Source organism: Copidosoma floridanum, unplaced genomic scaffold (genome assembly GCF_036245765.1).
Source record: "Copidosoma floridanum isolate Cflo_tuat_1 unplaced genomic scaffold, Cflo_Japanese_pri ptg000013l, whole genome shotgun sequence".
Classification (NCBI taxonomy): domain Eukaryota; kingdom Metazoa; phylum Arthropoda; class Insecta; order Hymenoptera; family Encyrtidae; genus Copidosoma; species Copidosoma floridanum.
In genome coordinates this window covers 28,370,593-28,390,839 of record NW_028321890.1, presented here as the reverse complement: position 1 = coordinate 28,390,839, position 20,247 = coordinate 28,370,593, and the positions used below count along the sequence as shown (strand labels likewise).

Sequence of the window (20,247 nt, the reverse complement as noted above, 5' to 3'; positions counted from 1 at the left end):
ATGTATTCTGGGAAAACCCTCTACATCGTGCAGTTACATCTACTAACCATATTTCTGATGTCACCCATCATATCATCGCGAAGATTTTATCGTACAATGGGTATTGGAAGTAAGTACTATTGCAGTGATTTTACATCAATATCGTATTTTTGCACTCGAAAGATCAGAAATTTTTTAACATTTGGCTGTATTTGATGAATAAATGAAACAATATTGCACTCCAGACTTTTAAAATAGGCACTTTTTCACATCGAATCGGTGGTTTTCTACCAACTTAAATTAAAAAAGTAAACTAGTGACAAAGGGTCGGCTGATTGATTGCTCTCGAGTAACACACCACATTAGTATAGAGTAAGTATGTATGGTTGTGAGATTAAGGCGTGTTTTTGCGCAAAAAAAAAAAAAAAAAGAACCATCGAGAAAAAGTGCGCTAGGTTGGAGCTTAAAAAACCATTAGGGATACAATTTACGTACAGCGTGAGTTGTGAAAAATAAGACATACGGGATCGATAAAATGTTGTTGTACTAGCTGTGCTAACTTTTCTCGCAGCAATAAAACCCATCGGTAGGATTGAACAGTATATCCCTGCAGTTATTACCGCAAATTTTTTTCCCCCGCATCAGAAACCACGGTCATTACCTTGCGTTTAGTCTACATTTTAATTTTTCAGCTGCACCAATTTTTTCTTCCATTACCCCACAGCGGTTTTTCTTCCCTGCAGCTCTCTATCTCTACCCTTTTACCGTGACTTCCATCGCAATGCAAATGAATGCAAGACCAGAGGAAAAGTCGCGGTCGACGAGCGGTGGGCAAGCTCTTTCTTTCATTTTCTCTCGGATGCGGTGCTTTCATTTTCTTTTTTTTCCCCCCCTCGCAAATTATCATACCACGCAAACGCTGATTATTCCAGGACTCTTGGATATTTTAGAACTTTGATGTAAAGGTTAGTGAAAAATGTTGTTGCGCTTATCGTGCTTTTCTAGAAAGCATCGTTGTTGACCTGTAACCAAAAAAAACAACGTAAACCAATCAAAGTAAAAGTACGAGAGAACAAAAAAAAAAGGCACGATTCGTGAAACGAGGAGCGTGAAATAGTGTATCCTGTCTCTCGCCCGATTACGGGTATACGAAAGCGGAGGAGGAGGAGGGAAAAAAGAGTACCCCGAGATCTTCATCGGCGCACGAGGGCTGGGGGTGCGAGCTTTTTTGCTAAAGCTAATTCGAAAGCAAGGACGGGGCGAACTCGAGATAACACGGACGCGCTATGAATAGTTCAATTTGCGAGGGTGCACGAGACCGACGAGGGAAGGGGGAGTTATGTAGGGTCAGGGGGTTCAAAATTATTGAAGCTGAAAGGTTATCTCGGAAAGGTTGGCTCTGCCGTTTTTGATGGGGGGAGCAAATCGACCGGGGGAGCGAGAGTCGAATATTAAAACTATCGAATATAATGTACCGATCCACCTGGGGGTGGGGGTCAGTATAGGACCTCTAGCATTGTTTTTCTCCACACGGAGCGCGTGTAAAGTAAAGTATTAATCTGCTTTATATTTTTGCTATTGGAGCCTTTTCGTGGCTTGGTTCTAAAAAACTCCAATAACCCTATCCTACATTTTTAGTCTACTTTATCGCACAGTAACTCTATTAAAATTCATCCAAGTCAAGTAGGTGCAATCAATCAATCGCTGATTTAACGTTTAAGTTAATATAGATCGTATGATTGTAAAAAAAAATTATAATTTCCATTTCGAGTGAAAAACACAACTACCCAGGGGTATAGTCACTGCATGTGCAGGATAAACATCAGGTGTTCAATAGAGCCATTACAGCTCCCGGGACGAGCCGTAGCTTGATGGTAGTACTGTAATCTCCAAGAGCAGCAGGCACGAATCTCAACTGAGGAGGTGCACGTGTCAAGTTGCCCCTTAGGGGATACGAGTGCCTCTGTGTGCATATATGCAGACAAAGCAGTCGTCCGATTTTCCTCCTCCCCCCTTAACGTGAAAATCGATTCGATACACGTAAACGCGCTGCTCAGCAAGTGCAAATGTAAAGCGTGTGATGTTATTTTTTTTATTTTTTAGATATCGCTGGTGGGTACATCTGCTTCATAGTGAGCATCTTCGGGATCGGTGTGGTGACGGCCATCATCGGTGACGTGGCCTCCTACTTTGGCTGCACCCTCGGTATCAAGGATTCCGTCACAGCCATTCTGTTCGTCGCCCTTGGCACCAGCATACCCGGTAAGTTTCCCTTATTTTCTTTTTTGCTTTTACTGCTTCCACTTTTTTTTTGTTCTGGAAAGATTTTACGCAGGAAAGCGACCTGATTTTTCTTCAAGTTTTTTTGGAGGGAGGAAAGGTAATGTTCACCGTGACGAGGGAGTTTTTTTAGGGTCTTGCATGAATTGGCTGTCGATGCTTTAATTTAATGCTCTTATGAGATAGGCCAAACTTTTCTGAGGGACATATAACATATACCTAAAAGCTCCTAATGGACTTTTAAGTCTCTTTCTGGAAGAAAAAAATTCAACGCTGTGAAAATTCACGCGTATCCTTGGTACTTTTTTTTCACGTTTTAATTAAACTTCAACAACGTCGAGCCAGCGTGATGGTATGAAAGAAAAAAAATTTCAAAGAGTATGATAGTCTCCTGAGATGTAGGAAACGCAATCAGCCAAGTTAAATGCAAAAGCAAATCTATCTGCAATTAAAACAGGCCAAAACAAGCACCACTAGCGCATTGCTCCATAGGAAGCCCCAATCCTTTTGTATGATTACAGTTCCGCAGAGATTAAACCGTACTTTTTTCCTTTTCACCCCAAGTTTTTAATCCACCCGACATTACGAACGATGCATTGTTACGTTTTGCATTTTAATGCCCATATCACGTTTTGAAAAAGTTGTGCTCTCGGTATAATATACAAGCCAAGCGTGTGGTTTATCCCTCGTATTAGACCGAGTCATCTCTCCCACGTACTTCACTTGATCCAAAAACTTTGAATGAAAAACAAGTTGACGCCAAAGTTCGAGCTTTACTTCTGGTTTAAAAAAAAATTACATATCAAATAGAAATGCGCTCAGTGAATGAGTTCATTTGGCACGATCGGTTGGAGGAATAGAAAAAAAAGGCTCTCGCATCGAAGCGCCATGTAAGTAAACTAACTCAAAACCCTGCCAGCGAAGTGAAGAAATATAATTTAACAAAAACTGCATTCCAGCAATTCCACCTTGGATGCTTTTTCCGGGATCGAGGCGCGAAATCGATACCGACCGATTTCACGGCATCGCGAGGCTCGGGCAAAAAATGCACGAGGGTCGCACAGACGGAAGGGGGGAGCACGAGAGTAGGAATTGGCAAGGGGCGGAGCACCGGGATAATTGATTGTATTCGCCCATTGTCTCGAAAACAATAGGAAAGCTGGAGCAGCAGTTATTGCAGTGGCCGAATGGCTCGAGCACGACGTGCCATATATCGACGAATAACGATACGAGGTGGGAGAAGCAGTTCTATGTACCTCTGGTGCGCGCGTGGTGAAACGAAAAAGGGGTGAAGGACTCGATGTACCGAGGGAGCAATCGGGGAACACGGGAGGGAATTTTGGTCAAGGACGTGTTACGGTTATACGCGAGGGATCGTCGAGGTAGGACTACGGGGAGAGGGAGAAATATGTAACTTGGTACTTGCTGCTCGCAAGACTTTCATTTGCAGTCCATCGTGGTGAAGCTCAGGGCTAAAGGGGTGTCGGTTTCAGACAATATCTTTCACCAGAGATGAAGCGTCGTGAAAATGTGGGTCAATATAACGAATGGGATAATCATCATTGTACTTTTTCTTATTTTTTATTTTATTTTATAAAGGTGCACTGTAAGCACCAGGTACCGATTTTTTTTGCATTCATATCTGGCATTGAATTTCTACTTGTATCGTTCTTCTCATACATTTGTATGCCACTAGATCTGCCTTTCACTGGTAACCAAACAAAAAAACTTTGCCATACTATTAGGTATACTTAGATCCAGAATAAAAATGGGCCCCAGCAGCAAAATTTGTTAAAACAATCCTAAAGCCTAATCTCTGATTCCAACAACGCCCAGATACATCGCAAGCTCATCCGAAGCATCAATTTCTTGCTGGCGTCCAATTTTCACGTAACGTAATTAACGGCCGGAGATTCACCAGCTCGAGCCGTAAATTAATCGATACAAAGCTGGCCTAGACGCTCATCAGTTGAATATACGTTGATTTTAATCGACTGCCCATCAGAAGAACATCCAAGTCTGTTTATCATCGGGAACGCACTTACGATTGGATTTTTAATTAAATGCCCGAGTAATGCCACGCTATCAGGGTTGGATGAGTCACCGCGATAAAAATAAATAACAACAACAGTGAGGTGCATTGCGAGGGCCAACTTTTCCGGCCGTGGCACGCTTGCGTGAGCGTAAACAACACACGGGAAATAACTGCAGGAAGTTTGATCGAAAAAAATTTTGAAAATTGATCACGCTCGACGCCAAGCGCACCTTGAATCCATTCGCGCTGTTTGTAGCGTTATGTACGCGATTGATGGACAGACGGGGCACGCGAGAGCGAATGGAAACGGTACAAAAGGATCGAGATGGTGAAACCAGGTCAACTCCATGCGATTTAATTTTTTTTTTTTTTTTTTTTTCGAAGCAGCAAAGTGATTGACATTTTTGTCATCAGAACTGCCATGGCTTCACGGGAGGGCGGAAAATATTAAGCGTGACCCACCGAAGTGGTTGCTGTGAGCTTCCTTCGAGGAGAGCCCCGGTATACTCATAGTTGCGGTCGCTCTCCTTCCGTTCTTTCTGCACGGCTCGTTAGTCGGTTACGAACGAGACTGGCACGAGGCTTGAAAGTTTGGGATTTTATGTCCTTGTGGCCTATCAAAATATGATGTAAGACTTCAGTTTTTTTTTTCACGGTTAAATGTTGTAAAATATGTTTACTTCTTTTTAGTAGAAACAATTTATCCATCCGTACTCAAGAAAACTCCAATCTTTTTTAACCACCACGATGAACAACTAATTAAATTTTCTCGTAAACATCAGCAACGCCGTTATCGCCAGCTCGTGAGGCAATATCAGCACACGCTCTAGGACGGTTCTTGTCTCACAAGAAGAAAATTTCAGAAGGCGACGAAGTGGCTGGACGAAATCAGCTCACGTAGCGTTAATTAAGACGCAAACGTGCGACTCCTTGACTCCGAGGACGACAAGGTCTTAACGAGGGGGAGTTTCGCAGTCATGCGAATGCGATGCGCATCGTCTCTCTAGCTGGTCTTAACCTATGCTTTGTACTCTCTTGGTATACACATATTTCACTTGGGCATTAGTAGTTTGGAGTAAATTTTGTTCTTGGAAAATCTTATTAGTTTACCAACATCCACATAAAAGACAAAATGTTTTTTAGTTTCATTTGAGGAGTGACGATAACAAACTTTTCCTTTTTCTTGTGACTCCTAAAAGATGTATGAGAATTTATGAGGAATACTGTCAATGCAAGCATACCTACTGTAATCGGATTTATATGTATGAATTAAGTTATCAACTTCTTTATCATGCATTAGGTGTGGATACAAAAATTATGGATTTTCGTTAAGGGCAAATTTTTAACTCGAATCAGTGACAGTAGCTATGACAAATAAAGACCCTATTTATTGTTTAATTGTATCTTACACTGTGTTATTACTGAAACATTTTATTTTAGTATCCTAATTCATGCCATGTTCACTTACTGTTACGAAAAAATAATGTTTTACTCCACAAGAGGTGAAAGTTTTTTTTTTTTTTAAACTGTCACACATCAATGTCTGACCAAACGTGGTGATTACTACTGATTTATCAGCAAGTCAATATTACGATGCATTGTTTGTAAAGTCTGTCCGAAATTTCTTTACTTTGCTAAGTTTTGTTTTCAACTTCAGCCTATAACCATTGGAATCCAGCAACAAGTATTTTTTCGTTGACTTGTTACTTCTTAAAAAAATCTCAACATATTACATTTTAGCATGTTCGACGAAGTAAAAACGTCTCTTACAATGGATATGGGTTTATCATCTTATTGCTTACGTCTAAAAAATACTTTTGGCACTAAAATATTTATAAAGCAGTATATTCCTTATTGGATGGGAATCAACAATAAATGAAAAAAATTTGTACATGACATGGCAATCAAACCAATGTACGATATAAAAAAAAAAAATAAAATAAAAAAAATAATATTAAATAAGTTTTAAAAAGTTGGTTTTGACTTGTGTTAAAAAAAATTAAATTTATGTTATCTTAAATGCTCATCTTAATTAGACAATCAAACGAAGAACAACTGCTTGATTAAGAAGTATTTTAAATATTGGTCAGAATCACTGGATGATTATTTTCTGAACTTTTTTTAGTTAGAGCTCGTTCTTCAGCTCTCAGTGGCAATCGCTCGGAAAAAAACTTGCAGTTATTAATGATAAAACCATAGCTGGTATGTATAAAAAATTCTGCTGATATGTAATTAATAAGTCCCATGGAAAAATTGAAGGTTAAGCTAAACTATCATACTTTGTGTACAAAAATTTATAATTAAAACAAGATGAAAATAAACGTTTTTGACCTTACTAGGAACAAAATCAAAAATTTCTTTCTTCTCTGTAAATAAACAATTAAAGTCACTGGACATAGGCTATAAAACATTGGATACATACTTAGGAAATTTTTATTGCCTTTTACTCGGGTAGAAATATTTACTTTTTAAACGTAAACGTGTAAATCTAAATCTTAATTTTTTAAATATTATATTTCAATTAAAAACACACAGTTTCAACTAAGTTATAAAAGAATTATTATTGTTATGAACAGTTTCCAATTTTTATAATACACCTACGACCGCCAATCTCCTGCCAAATTCGCTCCTACGGTCAGAGTCTCATCTATGTGTTCTGAGACTATCATTATGAGTATAGAGTAGTACTTCCACTGTGACATTACAATTCAACGACACTTGACTTGGTGACATTATACCGATAAACTCAAGCAGCTTCCATAATTGGTTCTTCTACTTCACTATCTAAAAAATATAAAGTGAGTGATTAGATTCTTATAACTATTACAAGCAGCAGCTTTACTGAAACGAAGGCCACAGCTCAACAAGCATGTCTTGACATTGTGGGAAAAGCAAGAATTTCATAAAATTATTTGGACAAAACTAAGTGGCTTCGATTTTTTTTTTTTTTTTTAAAGATATACCAACCTTGGAAATACTAATTTTTTTCAAACTATATTGTCCCACTACTGTTGTTGTGTTATATAAAGTCGAATATTTAGGACACACATACTATTTAATTATTAATTTTCTATCATAATTTAAAAGATAGTACCAAAAGTCTAGTACAAGTAGTATTATTCTCTTGAAACATATTGCAAATAACACTTTATTTCCAAGAAACTTTGAGTAAACCTTTTTCCTTATGTTATCAACACGATTATGATACAATCAAGTTATACACGATGATTTTGACCCATTGACGACAACATCAAATGAAAAAAAAATAATGGCAGGACGTAAAACGCAAGACTGATTAACCTCTTTTTTTCATGATATACTTAATGTGAAAAGTACAACTTATACTTGTCAATAAGCATTTTCGTTCACGTTACGTCTGTATTACATATATATACGTGTATACATTATGTTTTTTTTCGTTAACAATAAGGTAGTTAATGAAAATTCTTACCATAATCAAAATCATCTCGATATTCTACCTCGTTATCTGAAAAAATACAAAGAGATTAATTCATGATCTGATATTCAACTGTGACAAGCCATAGCATGGCTGAAATAGGCAACACAATTCAGGGAAGTACTGTCTCAGAAAGTGTCTCACAGATATTTCACTTGCTATTGTTCATAGACATAAAATGAGATACATTTATAAAAACTCGTACCATCATCAGAATCATCTGCTTCAAATAAATCTTCTGAGGGTATGTCGCCCCTCTGCGTCACTTCGCAACCCACATTCTGCAGAACATCAACTAAATCCTCATTGTGGCTGTTAAAAACATTAACGTTGTACTCTCTGTTGTAGGACTGGAAAATAGAAAATTCTTTTACTATCGTTGTTGTAATACATTCATTAAAAAATTTATATGATTTTTTGAATTAGTTGGTCAAAACTGTATCCAGCAAAATAAATTTTTATTTAACTGTAACACTCTGATAATCATAATAAAATTAGAATTTACGGCCACATGGCATATAAAAAATTTAAAATTGTTTAAATTTATACGAAAGAAATTTCTAGTGAGGCGAGTACGCAAACATAAAATAGATCTTACCACTTTGGGTATCGATGTTGAATATTTCTTGGCCATCTTAGAAGGGGTATGTAGAAGATCGAGTGTACCTCTTTTCTTATTCTCGCAGTTGATGTAAACATCAACATTTTTCCACAATCTTTCCTGGTTTACAACAAAGATAATATTTTTAAGAGGTTCGGTATTTCTTCGAGCGATGTTGACATAAGTCTTTAAGCTGAAGTCGTTGTTCATCTGATCCGAAAGGATAACTGCAAATTTCGATAATCAAACTTTTAAAATGAAATTTTTTACACTTACCGATGTAAGTTCTATGAATGATGCTAAAAATATAGGATAACAACGAAAAATACGAACTGATTGATTTTCAGATTGAAATTCCTTGTAAGCTAAGTGATAGTTAACCATATATTTTTTTACGTTGTTAATGATAATCAAAAATTTAATTTAAAAACATACATTTTTAGCATCCTTTTTTTAGTGCTTCGAACAACCATACCTTTGTTTGACGGACCATCGTAGGTAACGGTAAATTTGGCTGGATTATCCAAATAGCTCACTTCAAATATTCTATCCTGGACTATATTCTTTGAGTTTTTAGTCTCGACAGTAATATATAACAGTCTGCTCTTTTCGGAATTACTTATCTTCTTGCTTAATACTTAGAACACAAAAAAAATATGCATTAGAAACGTCAACTAATATTTGACTAATAATAGAGTTAATCAAAATAATTTAGAGCAGAATAGGAACACTATGTTACTCAAAAACAATTATTGTTAAATCGTTAAAAGGGTCATAACGATCATATTTTCAAACGGACGTTTATGACATATTTGACAATTAGTTACGTTGTTACGTTTCCATAGACACAACTATAATTTTTACGACTTTTTGAAAAATGCTAATCAACCACTACGCAGATTTGACAGTAAGTAGTACTAATAAATTAAAAGTAACGAAAATGTATACAAAACTTATAGTTTTCCAAAAACCTTTTTTTTATAGCAACGTTGAATTTGCAGTGTCAAAAGATTCAGAGCATGAATTTATACGAATAAGTACTATAGTACAGTTTTGAGTGAGGAAAGAGATAAACGTATAGGAGACTCCACAAGAGACTTACTAGGATCTGATTCAATATCTTTGAGAGGAAAATTACGGGCGTGGACGAGCGCCACGAATAACAGGAACACTCCAGCGCTTCGCATTTTTACCTGGAATGATCAGTACCTGAAAAGTAATTCGTAGACTTTTTGGTACAGATAAAATATCTAATTGTAAATTTAGAACTATAGTTTCTAATAAGCTTATGTTGCTGTGTTCGTAGATACAATGTTAAATAAGCTAGAGATAAGGGCTTTACATGTGCCGTAAAAAAAAAATTAAAATATGGTAATTTTTTAATTTTACCTAAAAATGTAATCATGCATACCATACATGTTTGAAGTATAAACAAAATATGTAAGAGTAAAACAGAATATATGGATACACAGAAAAAGAAGTGTCTTGGACAATAGTATTTGTTTTCAAAAAACAAGAAGACGTATACAGCTACATACTTTATCGGGATTTTTAGTAAACTGAGTTAAGTACTCGTATAGTCAAATCACCGGTTATAATATCCAGAAAGTCTGCGACGAAAATTTTTTACATTAAAATTTTAGTGACCTATTAAAATGCATAATATTTGAATTTATTGTCACGACTTTTGCGAATCGTTCATAATTTATTACTAATTTTTTATTTTTACTGGAACTCGTTACTTACATGCCAATTTTTAATAATGTTACGAAAGATATTTGAATAATTCCAATCATAGCATTCATTTCATTTTATGACATTTTTGAAAAAATGGCAGTTAGGGCGAATGTTTTGGTGGTTAACTACATTACATATAAAAAAAGTAATTTTTAATCTCAAGGTTTACTGTACATTACCAAAATGATTATTTTTTCTTCCCAGTGCTCTCTTAGAAACTACTAGTTGGATTAAATATGAAATAAATCAATTACAATGGAAATTAATAAGGAACGAGTAGAGTGAATTTGTAATTAAATTTGATTCAGATGAGTGAAACAGAAATCCGAAGAGAATCGGAAGTTTGTACTAAAGGCAAAACCTACATGAGTCTACATATTCTTTAATATCGATCAAACCTTTTTTATTGAAGACACTCACCTTTTAGGCAACGATCCCGTGAACTGCACTTCTTCTTTCGATGATACGATATCTTTCAAGACTAATCGACTAATTCTCTTGCTCTGCTGCAATGTACAAAGTAACTGAGGAATCAGTTCCTAGGGTGCACTATATATACGCGTTCTCGTCAGCCCACTAGTGAAGGTACGATCGATAACAAAAATGAAACTCTACTGAATGACGCATCCAAAAGCATGCTAAGTCATACATGACCATCGAAAATAATATATTGTTCAAATTTCTCTGACTTTCTAACTCTCTCTTTCTTCCTATTAATATTGGCAAAGATTATCAGCACCTCTACATACTTATGTTCATAAACACGTCTAATTCTATGTTATAGTTTTTAAGTTTGAGGGTGAGACGATTATTATTCAAAAAAGTAGCTACTCGAGATTTAACAATAAGTCAAAAAATTGCTGACTTAAAATTATTCAGTAAATTTTATATGACTATCATGTTCTTCGTCCATTGCAATCCAATGTTAATGTTGTTTAGTTTATAGATAAATTAATTTTATGATTACGTACCATTATTATTATTTTTACTAGTTTTATCATAGGGAAATATGTTGACAAAAAACTTTCACTTTTTTAATTTGAAATAATTGTCGTTATTGTCACTAATGAAAGTCATGTCACTTTGTTGATGCATAATCGATCATGGTATACAGCAGTTTGTTGTTGCTCCAAAACTATTTGTTGGAAAATGATTTTTTTAGTAATATTATTACTCACACACGATTTATTTTGTCTACTACATATTTTCATGTTTAATTTCAACGCTAGTCTTAACTTATGTGCTTTCAAGAACGAAGCAAGTTTTTTTTGTGAAATTCAATTAAAAAATTCGAGTGTCTCTAAAGCTAAGAAAAATAAGTCTGTGAATTTCACAATTGAAAAGAATTTTAAAATTTGTTTAATATTTAAAATACATTTGCATTTGATGATTTTAAAATACTTTCAAAATAATACATCAGCTACATTAAAATTCAAGGTCACTTGAATCATTTTATGATTATTTGGGGTTATTTTTTTACATAAAATTATTAATCAATTATCAACCAAAAAATATAGGTGAAAAAATTTTTGTGAGTGGCTATACAATATTCCTATACTTGATTGTATCAAAACAAAAAAGTTTTTTACATAACTGTTAAAAAAAAAAAAATTAAAGAGCTGCACTTTTTTGCTTTTTTCTTTTTCTCCCAAAAATCATGTACATCTCAAGTAAATACAGCCTAACAGCAGTTGGTCACGGAGAAAATTTGGAATTCACGAAGAAAAGCTATGACACGCAATAATTTTTTACATCATAATAAAATAAGAACAGTACGATCGCATTTTTACTTGACATATTCTTTTTTATTGTTCTAAATTATAATGCTAATAAAAACAAAATAATAATAAGAAATTAGTAGTTGGAAATATTCGTCGTTTACATAGTTATACAGAAAATGAACATTCAAAGTACCAACAATTGCCACCTAGACTTTTTTTATTTATTTATTTTTTTTTTTAATTTCGACGCTACACTATATTCTCAATGCATTAAAAAATTTATGGGCTTTTTATCTCGTTCCCCACCTACTCCTGCAAGCGTAAAAAAGTGTCTACCAAGAAAACGTTTATACGAGCATTTTGAGGCAGAAACTTCATGAAACTATTTTGTGCAAGTTAATTACTTTCATTATTAAATGAAGCTCGTGTGTTGGATGAAATGAAAGTCTTTCGTCTTTGCTCGGGCTATTTCAAGCTTTCTGTGACTGTCGTCATAATTACGAAATTGGGAGAGCGGCAACCATATCCACTTAATAATTAGAGGATGCACACGTGCGATCGTTAGAGCAAGCCATGACGATGTCCGGAGCTGACTTGATCAGTCAAAGGGTGGGATGATTTTCGGGGCCTCGTTGAAGACTTGGATAAAAGTTCGAGTGTAGAGTAGTACTTTTCCTGTGACATTACTTGACTTGGTGGTATTATTCCGTCAAACTCAAGCAGCTTCCCACAGTTTTAATAATTCGTTTTCTAGAGAAATATAAAGTGATGAGCTTCTTATGATTATATCAAGCTAGACTATAACGAACAGCACAGTTTACTAAGCATTTTTTTACAACTCAAAAAAAGCAAGTATTGTATAAAATTATTTGGACGAAAAACAGTTGCATTATTTTGTTTTAAAAGAAGCACTAATCCTCGAAAATTGTGATTTTTTTTCATCTACATAGCCTTATTACTGTTATTGTGTTTGATATAAAGTTAAATATTATAAATACAAATTATTTGATTATTCGTTTTTTATCTTAATCTGAAAGATAATGCCAGAAGTCCGACATAAGTAGTTAGATTCTCTTGGAACATATTGTAAATAACAGTTTCTTTTCAAAGAACTTTGAGTTTTTTTTTTTGTGTCATTAATACAGCTGTGATAATCAGTACATCAAATAAAAAAAAAAATTTTTTTAATGTCAGGACATAATAACTCTTTTTTTTCACAAGTTTAATGTGGAGCGTATAACTTAATTTTGTCAATGAGCATTTTCGTTCACGTTATGTCTGCTTTTCGTGCCATGTCGTTTATATACATATAAATAAGGTAGTTTATGAAGACTATTACCATAATCAGCATCATTAAGTTCTCCCTCGTAACCTTAAAAATATTAAATATATAATTAATAATCTTGTAATTCGAGAACTCATAAAAAGCAGTAGCGTGACTAAAATAAGAAGCACAATTTAAAGATGTACTATATCAGAAAATGTATTACAGGTTTTTTACTTGCTATATTATTTATAGACAGAAAAATGAGGTACACTTAATAAAGACTCTTACCATAATCGTAATCATTTAGTTCTTCAAATTCTTCTAAGGGTAGATCGCCCCTAAGCGTCACTGTGCAATCAAAACTACGTAGAATATCAATGAGATCCTTGTGATTGCTGTTAAAAAATTCAACTTCGTACTTTGAATTGTAGAACTGAAAAATACGTAATTTCATGATTATAATATTTATAATTAGCTTATTTTAACATTAAGATGATTTTTTGCGTCAATTTACTAAAACAGCACCCGACAAAATCAATTTTAATCTAAGTATAACGCTCTGAACAATATAGTTATTGAAAAAAAAATTAGAAATTGGTTAAATTGTATTGAGCAATATAAAAAGCAAACATAACGTAGACCTTACTACTTTGGGTGTTAATGGTAGATATTCCTGGATCTTCCTCGAAGGGACGCTTATAAGATCGAGTGTACCCCTAGCATGAGTCTCACAATTGATGTAAACATAAACATTTTTTGAATACTGTTGCTGTTTCACAGTAAGGATAATGTTATTTAGAGGTTCGGTACTTCCTCGAGCGATGTTGACATAAGTCTTCCAGCTGAAGTCGTTGTTCACGTGATCCAAAAGGATTACTGCAGATTTCGATAATCAAACTTTTGAACATACATTCTTAACACCTAACTACATGTGTATTATATAGATGATGCTTAAAATATAGGACCATGACAGTAAATCTAAGATTCAATTTTTTTTTTTTAATAACTGGATAATAGTTATTTATATTTTTTTCAAAGGTCTCGATAGGGGTATTGTATGAAATATTTCATCCATCCCATCAAGTAGATTTTCAAATAATATTGGACACGTATTTTTTCTTTTTTTACATTAACAAAAACTGACGGAGATAAGGCACATTAAATTTACGCGTGACATATCCGTAGTGGACTTTATTCAGGTGTGATGCCATAGAGCCCCCATCATGATTTTTTATCTGTTCTATTTCTGGTGATTTTCGTTGATGTAAAAAAGAAAAGTGATGTATCTAATATTTTGTAATATACTTGATAGGCAAAACGGAACTTTTTATGCGAGAACTCTATTACGAAATATACGTAATCGTATTCTTAATTTCTGATGATGTGGCTTAATAGCACCTTACCCTTATCAGACTGGATTTCGATCGTTGTAAAAGATGTAGTCGAGTATTCAATTTCTAAAACTTTTTCTTTTCCTGGAACAGTTGTGGGCATGACATTTTTCACCACAATATAAAACTTTGGGTGATTCACAGAGTTCATTATTTTTTTGGTTAGTTCTATAAACACAAAAAATACAAAAATTACCTACAATATTTTAAATTGAATGTACAACTAATTATAGAGTAAATGAAAATTTAAGAGTAAATTAAAAAAATTATGTTTATGAAAATTAAATTTTTTAAACAAAATACTATATGCATTTTTTTATTTATATATAAAATATAAGTGATACAGTAAATGATCCATCGAAGTTTATAAGAAAGCAGGTAATATATCTTTTTTTTTAACTTTCAAGAGAAAGCGGTTCAAGTAAATATTTTTTTGGAATTCAAGTATAACAAGTACTGCCATTATAGTATTAAAAAAAAAGAAACGATTACCACATAACAGATTTACTTAAGAGATAAAGTAAAAAATGAAGATGCTTCATCAGTAGACTTACCTTCATTAAATGCAAAGTTTTTTATGCTGGAGCTAGACGCAAGGGCGAGCGTCATAAAAAGCAGAAATACTACGATGCCTTGCATTCTGGGCTGAAATAATCGATCCTTAAATACTATTTATTGGTATTTTACTTAAATTGAGTTCATAATTATTAATCTAGAGTTACACGGCAGCAGCTATACTTATGTTGCATTTTAGTGGATGTTACATCTCATAAGCCCATTTTAAAAAATTTTCATACTAATCATTTAAAACGTTCTTGATGCAATTTGAATTACTGTAATTACATTCATAATTATTTAAAAATATTATTATGTTTTATTACTCAATGATCATACTTTAGTATTGAAATAAAATAAAACTCTACTGACATTTTTATGTTTATTTTTTAGTCTTTGCAAACTTATATCTTACCTACAAATTTAATTTTCATTGAAACCATTTATATGAATTATATTTTTTTAGGTAATTCATTATTGTAAAACATGAGGATATATTAATTAAAAAACATTTTGTAATAAAAACGTGTGATGACATAAACGATATTACAAAGTTAAAAAATATAACTATAGATGACGTATATGCACTTAAATGTAATTTTCTCTTTAATTCAATACAATTATTTTTCCATATGTTTCTTTTAAAAGAAATAAGAAAGAAAACACCACCATTTCAGAATATTTCTAATGTCTTAACCAATGATACAAAAAATAAAAAGCTTAATAACGTGACCCTTTAATTATTTAAGTTAGGATTCTGTGAAAGTTATAAGTTTTTTGCGCGACCTTTCTGATTCCATCCACATTTGCACTTATATCTAAAATAAATTTAATTTAAGGTCATCTGAACAGCATATATTTATGAGTTTTCTGCATATTTAATGGTAATTCTAATCAAACAAACTAAGTAATTCATTCACACATGTCGGAAAAAGTTCAAAAGACAAAGAATAACTAGAATTACCTGTCAATATTTCCAATGATTACTAAATTACTAAATTACGAGTGGCTGTACAGTAGCTAAGGCGCAGCAATGAGTATTTATTTCTGCTCCACCAATTACACATCTGTCTCAACTTACTCCATACTGTAATTATTTTAATTAATACGAGCTCTGCTCACTCCACTCAACACATTAAACTTTGGGAACAAAAAACCCTGGTATTTTACTCATAACTATCACTTTTTGATAAAATATAAATGTCATGAGGTAAGTTATAAAATAACATTCTAATTGTGAATTCAATAAATTATACATAAGAAACAGAAAACGATGATAAAATCTGATTTAAATATTTATAATAAGATAAACACGAATCTACACACACACACACACACACATTTTTGTGATTCAGTACACCAGAGGACTAAACAAAATCCGGATTGTCAGTGAGATAACTTATTCTCCCAGTACCTCAACATACATTGTTGGTTAGGCTAAAAATGATGACATCACTTGAAAAAAGTGCAGTTAACCATTAGAGTGTAATACAAATCAGATCATGTATATAAAAGCAGAAACGCAAATAGAATGAGAAACACAAAGTCTATTGAGCCTATCTCTATACTATTCCATACGGAGTATAGATTCTTTTATATTTCACACCGATGACACCTTTTTATGATCGACACTGACATTTATTCAGCAACAATGCCGTGAACTGCACTTTTTCTTTCGATTGTTCAATATTGCACAAGACTGACTGACTATTTTTCTTGATTGACCACAAAAAACAACTTGGCTGTGGACTTCAATTCTGTAGCGTTACATTACAATCATTAGCACGCTGTGGACAACACTGGCGATAACGATTATCACGCTTTGCTAAAAAGCGACACCTCGATATGAAGAAATAAAGCAATTCTTCAGTTTGGTTTAACGACATTGAGAAAACGAAAACTACTTTTTTTTCTTTCGTTCTTTCTCTATTAGAGGAGTATTAAAGTATCTCTGTACACTCTTGCTGTAATTTTTTTTCAACTTCCGTTGGTTGGCAAACGTGCGATAGTGTCTATCTATTTATCAAGCTAATTTTAACAGTTGACAATCTAGCTACGTGTAAGTGTCAACACTGTGTAAGGCAGTAGTTTTTTTTTCTTTTTTTTTCATCCAAAAACACTATATTTTTGAATCGTAGAAAATTTTGTTCGATAACCGGCCACTTATTCGTCGCTAAACGATTTCTAAAACTGAAACCGATACTCGCTCATAAATTTTACGTCCCTACGGACTTTTTTCCCCTTTTCTTTCAACCCCCTTCGTCGGACTCGCACGTGAGCCTACAATGTACCCCTTACCGTCGCCAAAGTATCGTATAAATATTCCCCTCGTGTGTGTACGTATGGCACCGAAATCGGTGGAATCGGAGAAAAACCAATTTCGCGCTTGTGTATGTACCTACTTACGGGAATAACGCTTGCACCGCCGTCGTGCGCGTCGAAGATCATACGAGCATTTAGGGGCGGAAAAAAGGAAGAGTTTTTACCTATTGGTCTATTCTAGCGAACTTATTGCGAAAGAAAGGAGCACCAGCTGTTGCTAGAAAAGTTTATGAGGTACACTATTGGATGGGAATGCCCGTACGGCACTGGTTATCAAAATAAAGTCACTTATTTGTTACTTTGTTGTGTAAACGCTGGGCCTTTTATTAGAAAATTTCACTTGTTTTCATCTAAGCTGCATAAACAACAAGCTCACCATGACGCGCGGAAAAAGAAAACAGTTTACGAAACAAAATCCACCCGTGACGCTTTACCACCACCAAAGATCGTTCCATGCCAACGTCACCTGCCTGTCCGGCTACCCTCACGCAACAGCTGATTGATCTTAAATTTGAACGACATATGCACCGCGCGTTAAAAAAAATACGAACTCTATGAAAGGGGAGCGCCCGAAGGGAGGAACCAGGTTAAGCTCTTCCTTGCTGTCTGATGTCGGATTTTCCCTCTAAAATGATCGGTAATGGCCGACGTGATTTACTCCTTATGTAAATAGTTGTTTCATATGAAATAAAAAATTAAAAAATTCATGCTCAAAGTCAAGGTAATAAAAGAATTATCTCTCGTTTGATTCCCAATCAACAGTTACAACTATTCTTAGACATTACCATCAATTCAGGCTGTACTTGAACTGATGGTTTTTCAATAGAATAACCATTGTCAAAGCACCGCTAAAGCTGTACACTGAAACCAGCCTTCCAACATATATTTTTGAAATTGAGTTTGTTTGCAGCTGAGAAAATCAACTTTCATTTAACGAGTATTGCTCTTGGCTATTCGATTAAACTTTACGAAACTCAGGAAGAGCCCAAGCACAGTTAAGAACAGTTTTGAACAGAAAAACAAAAGAGTTGCGCAATGTTCCACATCAACAAACGTAGAATCAAATCCCGAGGGTAAAGACAAACGCTCGAGCGATACCTGTACTAAATAAACTCGGTTCTACGCGTGCTCTCACGGAAACTAGGGTGTGGGTTGTCCGTAGACCTGAGAAAAAAAAATAAATGAAAAGACAGAAACAGCTGCGCAGAAAAAGAGTTTGAGGAAGGAGGGAAGAGAAAACTCGGAAGGGCGTGTATGCATTGTCTGATTGTGAACGATTTATTGCAGACACGTTCGCGAGCAAGGTGGCCGCCTGCCAGGACAAGTACGCGGACGCGAGCGTCGGCAACGTGACCGGAAGCAACGCGGTTAATGTCTTCCTGGGCATCGGCATCGCGTGGAGCATCGCTGCCATGTACCACGCCTACCACGGCAACACGTTCGAAGTCGAGCCCGGCAGGTAAGTAGCTAACCGCACACTCCATGTATACCCTGTAATCTATGGCGGCTCTGTTGTTTTTTATTTTTTCTCCACCCTTACATACGTATTCGCTAGTATTTTTTTTTTTTTTTTTTTTATGGTTTCGAGGGTTGAACTTTTTTTCTCTCGCGTTTCATACTTCTCCCCGTTTCCCGGGTATCGATGATAATACGTTCCTTTTTTTGCGATTCTGAGAAGCCTTTAGTTTATGCAATCAGTAGGTTTTGCCTAGTTAAATCAATCGCTCAGAGTATTTAAAACTTAAATATTTTTTTTGTCCTCCAGCACCACTTTCGTCAAAAGATAAATGTTGAATAATAAATCGCTAATTCAGAGAGAATAAATTGTGTTGAATGAGGAGACGGTTTTTCGAGGTGTTGACGCTTTAATTGAGGACTTAGTTGAAAACACACACTGTCACAAACGATTTTAAATTCACTCATGTTCCAAAAATCACTTTAGAAAGTCACCAAAGAAGACAAGGATACTAATAATCATCGCTATCTCCAATTTCTGCCAGAAATGAAAAAGTTTCACTTTCACTTTTTGATCTTTTTCCCAGACTTACATCAAATATATTGTTTTTTTAAACCTTGAGACCTTAGACCTGTGATATCTATCGATTTTCAGCAAAGATCAATCACACACTACGTAGACACTGTGAGAGTGCTGAAGACTTAGCTTTGACTTTACAATCATCTAAATTGATGTATAAATCCAAATGAAAACTGTACTCGCGTTCGCGCGGTGAAAAAAGGACTCTTCCGGGTATTCTCTTTCTGATGTACACGCAAAACCGAGCACAGCTTGAGAGGCTTGAGCTACTTTATACACGTATACGGCAGTAATTTTTCCCACAAGCCCAACAGTCGATCTTGCTTACTTGGAGGGAAAAAACTCCACTCCCTCGTACGTACCTAATAAACTACCTCGTTTTTCTCGACTCGCTTGCTACGTGCCTCTCCTCGAGCTTTGTTTTTTTTTTTTTTTTTTTTTTTTCTTTTTTTTTTTAATTTCTACAATACATCGTTGACATCTCTGCTTTTTGCAAAGTTGCTTCGGAACATGCAATTTTCGATATCTTCCGAGGGAAAGAAAAATTTTTCTCGATTGGAGTATTGATGGTGTAACAATTGAAACGGAACAGTACACGTGAACATTTTCGAATCATTGTCCTTGCCAGAAAATTGTACTCAAGCCAAATTTTTTACTCCGCAAAGAATTATTCAATAAACTATAATAGTAGACTTTTGTACACTGTCACAAAATAGACTCCGTTTCCGACCTATACTTCTATTTGGACTCGAAAAGCAAGCACAGCTAAATTCCAACGATAAAATAGTAGTTGAAAAAAAAAAACTATCTCTCTTGATTCAGCTTTCAACGAGTACCACGTTCTCGAGTAGAGATCAAAAACAATGA

At 34.6% G+C, this 20,247-nt stretch overlaps 2 protein-coding genes across 2 annotated transcripts in view; one reads left to right on the top strand and one right to left on the bottom strand.

Annotated features, from left to right (window-relative positions):
* Window positions 1–20,247, top strand: part of Calx (sodium/calcium exchanger 3) — a 104,432-nt gene that overhangs the window by 81,301 nt on the left and 2,884 nt on the right. The window contains exons 7-8 of the mRNA XM_089590964.1: window positions 2,083–2,241; window positions 18,633–18,804. Of these exons, the coding sequence (XP_089447090.1) occupies window positions 2,083–2,241; window positions 18,633–18,804 (331 nt within the window). The remainder of the gene's footprint in view (window positions 1–2,082; window positions 2,242–18,632; window positions 18,805–20,247) is intronic.
* On the bottom strand, window positions 6,816–10,647 carry LOC149374984 (uncharacterized). The gene is made up of 7 exons (XM_089591533.1): window positions 10,510–10,647; window positions 9,455–9,561; window positions 8,828–8,989; window positions 8,350–8,579; window positions 7,957–8,101; window positions 7,746–7,781; window positions 6,816–7,078 (listed from the first exon to the last, which is right to left on the bottom strand). The coding sequence occupies exons 2-7, from the start codon at window positions 9,537–9,539 to the stop codon at window positions 7,041–7,043; spliced, it is 696 nt and encodes a 231-aa protein (XP_089447659.1). The 5' UTR covers window positions 9,540–9,561; window positions 10,510–10,647; the 3' UTR covers window positions 6,816–7,040.

What these genes read in the sequence shown, in the direction of transcription:
- LOC149374984 (XM_089591533.1), bottom strand. Translation starts at nt 9,539, where the DNA reads ATGCGAAGCGCTGGAGTGTTCCTGTTATTCGTGGCGCTCGTCCACGCC. An exon ending in CAACATCGATACCCAAAGTG is followed by an intron (nt 8,102 to 8,349) that starts GTAAGATCTATT and finishes TCTATTTTCCAG; the next exon opens with TCCTACAACAGAGAGTACAA. An exon ending in TCGAGATGATTTTGATTATG is followed by an intron (nt 7,079 to 7,745) that starts GTAAGAATTTTC and finishes TATATTTTTTAG; the next exon opens with ATAGTGAAGTAGAAGAACCA.